We start from the raw sequence: 6,000 nt of genomic DNA, 5'->3' as shown, positions 1-6,000 counted from the left end.
ATAGTTAATCATCACTGTGTCGATATTAGCTTATACACCTGTTCTAGTTTTAAATGGCAAACAGTACCACATTGTGCTAATAAATCACAATTTATTTTTTTTGCTCCTCTATCGGTTACAGTCAGTATAATATTATTGCCAGTCTTTTTTTATTTTATTTTTTTATACGGTATACACGAGGTCTTAAAGTTTATAATTTGATTGTCAGCTTGACAACCAAGTGGCTCTGGATTTATTTGTTTTGGTGCAAGAATCAATAAAAGATATTATTAAAAGTAAATATCTTCATAAAAGGGATTTCCTTACTTGTGTACTTAATGGTGTTGAAGGGCCTCTGCGCATTTTACGTTCCATTTAATCATCGATAGTGGGGGGGGGAAATAAAAGTTTGTGAGGAGTAAAAGTCCTATATCTCGTTTTAAGCTCCCTCCAGGAGCAAAGTGGGTTTTTAGACTGGTATGATCAGTTCGTTTTTTTAAAAAAAGTAATAAAATGCAGGGGAGAATGATGATTAACTAGGACTGAGCAGGTCATTTCTTTCTCTTCCTTAGTTTTCTCTTTCCTCTTCGTTCTTAGGTAGCCGGCGTTGTAAGAGACACGAGGCGGACTCATACGCTCAGTAGGAGAGGCTCGCCACTGCGACCGATGTAGACATGAGCTACGCGTGGAGGACGAGCAGAAAGGAGCCATCAGCATCGGCTGCGACAGATCCAAGGCACTCAGATTATTTTTGTGTGTGTTTTAAACCAAATGCTAATAGAAATCTACCTCTTTCTGACTGGTGGTGGTTGGTTACTTTCCAATTAAAGGCCCTTTTTTTGCCTAATGGGTACTCTTTCTCCAATCATTGTGTTTATTCTTTTAAGTCAGCAATCTAGCTAGAGGGTTACCCAAAGCGTGTTTTCCTTCACACGTCACAAAACAAAACTGTACATGATATGTATTACAGGATGTATGCAGCATGGTTGGGTTTTGTTTGCTCTTGGGTTTGGTTTTGTTCTGCTTTTCTCTTTTTCTTTTTTTTTTCCTCTCCTCTTTTTTCCTATTTTTTTTAGGTTTTTTTTTTAATTTTTTTTCCGAACGGAACTGGAAACAGTGACGTGTTTGCTCAGCAACTAATCAGGGACAATTTTAAAACAGCCATAACATACCATACATGCTGTCTAATTAAAAAAAAAATTTAAAAAAAAAAGAAAACAAAAAATCCCAACAAAACAAAACAAAAACCCAAAAAAAGAAACCCCCAACATACACAACATGTAAATTATTGCACAAGAGAAAGGCTCAAAAGTTTGCGTAAAATGCAATAGTATTGCCCCGATACAGATCATGCATTCAAACGGTGAGAACAAAAAGAAAATAAACAGGGTGTGCTGGTGACAAGCACTTTCCAAATATCCTTAGCTTCCATGATTTCCATCACAAGGGACTAGAAAACCTCTACCGGGATGCAGGGACAGGGTGGGGATGGGGTGGATGGGGGGTACGAATATACCTCTATTCAGTTTTTATCTCGTTATTCAAGACTCGATCACTGTGCCATTTTTTCATGTGTTTCTCCAGGGTACTGTACACGCTAAAAGGCATCTTACAAATCTCGCATTTGTAAACGTCCTTTCCCACCTGCCCGTGTGTTTTCATGTGCCGGGTGAGCTTGCTACTCTGGGCGCAGGCGTAGTTGCAAAGCTCACACTTATACGGCCTCTCGCCCGTGTGGCTCCGTCTGTGGACGGTGAGATTACTACAGTTCTTGAAGACCTTCCCACAGTACTCACAAGTGTCGCTGCGTCTGCCCTCTTTTGAGCTGGGCCTGCCAGGGCCCGGGCCACTAATATGGGGGGTGCTCCCTCCGCTTCCCGTGCCGCTGCGGCCTGAGATCCCTCCGTCCAGCTCGCCCGGCGGCGTGGAGAAGCGCAGGCTGCCATTCTCCGAGGAGTGCTCGGAGGAGGAGGCGAAGGGCGATTGTCGGGAGTCGCCGAAGCTGAGGAAGGGGTCTTTCAGCTGCCGGGAGGCGGCGTAGCCCGCCAGCCACTGGGAGTAAACGTTCTCGGTGTTGGGCATGGCGGTGGCCGGCAGGTCGAACTCCTTCTCCAGCTTGATGCGTTTGGAGAAGGGGCTCAAGGAGCTGGGGCTACCCAGCAGCAGCTTTTTGGACAAGCCTCCCGAGGCAGACTCCCCCGGGGAGCAGCCCCGGCCGTTGACCGCCCCCTCATCGATGCGGTCGGACTCGCCGGCCACCGAGTCTTCGTCACAAGTGTCCCTGTGCACCTCAGGCTCGGGGAGGTGTCCCCGCTTGTGTTTCTCCCCCAGGACCTGGTGGAAGGCCTCGCTGAAGTGCTGCATTGAGCTGAGGACCATGCCCTGCATGACATCTGGCATCGACCGGCCCTCTTCACCAGCCCGCGAGTTGTTCTCGTGGTGGCGGGCCGCCTCCAGGCTCATCCCAAAGCCGTAGTCCGGCCTGTCGCTCTCATTCAAGTCCTCCTCCTCTTCCTCCTCCTCCTCTTCCTCCTCCTCTTCCTCTTCCTCCTCTTCCTCATCCCCGTTTTCGGGGATCATGTTGGGGTCATTCTCGCTCTTGAACTTGGCCACCACAGACTTGAGGGCGCTGCTGGCACTGCCCACCAGGTCGCTGGTGCCTGGCTCAGGGGAGCTGGCGGTGGAGAGCCCATCGTCCGACTTCACTGTCATGGGCGAGGACTTGTGCATATGGGTCTTCATGTGGCGCTTCAGCTTGCTGGCCTGTGTGCAGGCGTGGTCGCAAAGGTTGCACTTGTAGGGCTTCTCCCCGGTATGGCTCCGGCGGTGGACCACCAGGTTGCTCTGAAACTTGAAGGTCTTCCCACAGAACTCGCAGGACTTGGACTTCATGGGCGGCTGGGAGGGAGGAGGAGCAGACTGCAGAGGAGGAAGGGGTGGCGTAGCCAGAAACGGGGGTTTGCTGCCAGGCTGGAAGGGCTGCAGCAACCTTTGCATAGGGCTGGGCCGGCTCGGGGACAAGGGTGGGCTGGAGGTGTTGCCGGCCAGCTCCCGCAGCCTCCGGGAGAAATCCATAGCAGGGGGCTCCATCGCCATGGGGTTCAGTCGCAGCACCCTGTCAAAGGCACTAGGGTGATGGGTGGCCAGAGCCATTTCTTCCGCACCCAGGCGCTCAATGCGATGCGGATCCAAATGGTGCCTCGGGGGAGGGCTAAAGAGGGGTGGCGTGGGTGGGAAGCGCCCTTCTCCCAGCCCTGATGCCTCCCTCGAGACCGAGCCGGGTATTCTGAGCAGGTTAAAAGGGTTATTGTCTGCAATGTGAATCCCGTGGAGAGGTGGCTGGGAAGGGCACTCTGCACCTAGTCCTGTTGGGATACCAACCCGTGGCGTCAGGGGGCTGCCGTGCTCGCTTTCTAGGTAGATCCGTAAGCCGTGCGTGTTCTGTGCATGCTGCAAGAGGAACCAGGCGCTGTTGAAAGGCTGTTTACAAGTCGTACACGTGTAGCTGCTGGGCTCATCTTTACCTGCAAAATAACACAACAAGCAGCGTCAATCTTCAGCTGCCCACCGGCAGGCGAGAGCTTGCCTCCCCACCTAAGCTCTTCTCCTCTGGGACTCTTGGCTGGGAGCTGGAGAAGGGACATCCCAGCTGAGGTGCAGGCAGGGGACAGGGGATGGGAGGAACCGAGGGGTGCAACAGGGAGGTCCAAACCCACCCAAAGTGCACCCACCTCCTCCCACCATCCCCAGACCTGCATTCAAAACTGAACCCCAGCAGGTAACCACAGCAAAAAAGCTGTATGAAAAAGATATTATTAAGCCAATCAATGCCAGCTATGACTCGACAGACTTTATGCTGCAAGAGGCTGCTAATATTTAGAGGGGAGGTGGGAGTGGGGGTGGGGGTGTGAATAAATAAGTAGATAAATATATAAAATTTAAAAAGAGCTTCAGAAACACACATACAGTGGCTCAAAGCAGTGACCCAGAACTGCTAGCAAGCTGAGCAATGCCACATTATTAGCCACCTCCTTATTTTGAGAGACTAATAATACGTACAAAATTAGGCAGCATCTCCTGTCCCTTAGCAGAGATTCAACTCTGGGGCAGAAAAAAAGAATTTGAAAAATAAAGTTAAATAAAATAGAGTGCAGGACAGGGAGAAGGGAAGGCAGAGAGAGCAGCATCTCTGCCAGGGAAAGAGCTGGAGAGTGGCCAGGAGGCCTGGCCGAGCGCCCTGCCAGAGCCGCATTATTTCTCTCACACTGAAAAGAAGCTGAGGATGGTAAATGCCACTTTGGCAAGTAGTGAGCTAACTCTATTTCATGATAATTTATTTTTGGAGATAACACGGACATTATAAAAGAGCAACCAACTAATAAATAACTAACGAAAAAGCCAGCTAATAATGACAGCAGAAAGCAGCCCCTTCTATAATACGGCAAAACAAGGGGGATGAATAACTTTTTGAGGGCCGACTGTAAGGAAAGAGTGGCATGAGATATGGCAAAGGTGAGTATGCTTTTATGGATTACTGCAATTTTGCGAATAACTTGACTTCCAACCCCCGATGGGTGTTTGTTACTAAATGCTGGTAAACTGAAACTGGAACTAAGAGGAGGATAAAAATTCATTTCCAGCCCTGCCCAGTTCTCGTAGAGCTGGTGTCTAGTGATTTTAGAAAAGAAAACAAAACAAAAAAACCCATGCTCTTGAAGTGTGAACAAACCACAGGAGCCCTCCAAGGGCATCACATACGTGGTACCTGCCCATACCACATATCTCTGCTCTCATCAGACATCTACGTTACAAGGCATCTGTTTCACAGGCACCACTCCTGTTCAAAACCCCTTTACATGATGCCTTGAGAGCTCTCCCCATTAGGTTTCCCCTGTTTGCCCAATATAAAGGGGGGGAAAACCAAAACAGATAAAGCAGGTTTTGAAAAAAAACCATTGCTTTATCTGTGACCATCTTGTTTCCTATCTCACTTGGCAGGAGGGGAAGAAAAGCTTTGTATAGCCATTATCATTCTTCGGCAAGCTGCATGATCTGGGGACAGGAGAAGCAGGCAGCCCGCAGTGTCGGCTGTAGCGCCCCGTCACAGCTTTCCTCCCTGCCTTAAGGCTCTGCGGTTATTCTACATTTGGCCTGACAAGCTGAATCGGGCAAGTAAAAAGAGACTCAATTGTCTACAGCAGACATTTAACACTTTAATCACTTTAAAAGCCCTTGGAATAATATTTAATGTTTCATCTTGAAGCCGGCATCAGAATAAAATGCACTGCAGCGTTTGGTATGTGCCAGGCATGCAAACTCAGATAAATACTTAAATCTGCTGAAATTAGGGGTAAATTCAATTGGACTTTCACATTCCCATGCTCATTTGTGAGCTTGGAAAAAAAAATCTTAAATGGGAAAATTTCATCTTGCTTCACCATAATGAAGTGGAAGTTTTTAACACCACAGTAGGAGCTAACAATGTAACGCTACCTCGCCTCTCTACCTTATAGATCAGGTCAGAGAAAATAGCATTTTATCTTATAATGAGGATACAACATTGAGCGTTTGCTACCACATTTTAGTATTCCCATCAACTAGATATTCTAGATCATAAGGGCAGCTCGTGTAATCATAATGTCAATGAGAAGGGCTGTTACGACTGAGACTAAAGATTACATGAAAAAGCTGCTTTGAAACTGGTAATTATTACCAGTCCACTAATAGCAAATGATGCATTACAGTTTCACCGTATAATCTGTATTTCACTCAGCTCCTGCCAGTACGGCCTTATTATATTACAGCACTCACAAATTCTAAATTCCTAAACTACAGTCATCAATAAATGTGTTACTTGCCATAATTTGCAAAATTACTTTGTTCATAACATCTTCGACTGTTATAAAGACTGGAATTGATTTCCTGCATGGCAAAATTAGGGCTACATTGATTTAGTGAAGTGTAAAATGTAATATTATTCTTCATTTGGTTGCCTGAAAAACAAGTTTTCAATTCACCATC

At 47.4% G+C, this 6,000-nt stretch overlaps 1 protein-coding gene across 4 annotated transcripts in view; it reads right to left on the bottom strand.

Moving 5' to 3' along the window:
• Nucleotides 1-6,000, bottom strand: part of BCL11A (BCL11 transcription factor A) — a 368,594-nt gene that overhangs the window by 300,695 nt on the left and 61,899 nt on the right. For 2 of the 4 annotated variants that reach the window (XR_011336804.1, XM_069850198.1), the window contains exon 3: nt 1,496-3,503. Coding sequence is in view for 3 of the 4 variants with exons in the window: in XM_069850198.1 (XP_069706299.1) it covers nt 1,498-3,503 (2,006 nt within the window). In the remaining variant the exon portion in view is untranslated. The remainder of the gene's footprint in view (nt 1-1,495; nt 3,504-6,000) is intronic. The other 2 variants (XM_069850199.1, XM_069850200.1) reach the window with 2 other exon arrangements.

This window comes from Phaenicophaeus curvirostris, chromosome 2, assembly GCF_032191515.1.
Source record: "Phaenicophaeus curvirostris isolate KB17595 chromosome 2, BPBGC_Pcur_1.0, whole genome shotgun sequence".
NCBI lineage: Eukaryota > Metazoa > Chordata > Aves > Cuculiformes > Cuculidae > Phaenicophaeus > Phaenicophaeus curvirostris.
Note: the sequence above shows the minus strand (reverse complement) of the source record. Positions and strands in the feature narration are given on the sequence as shown.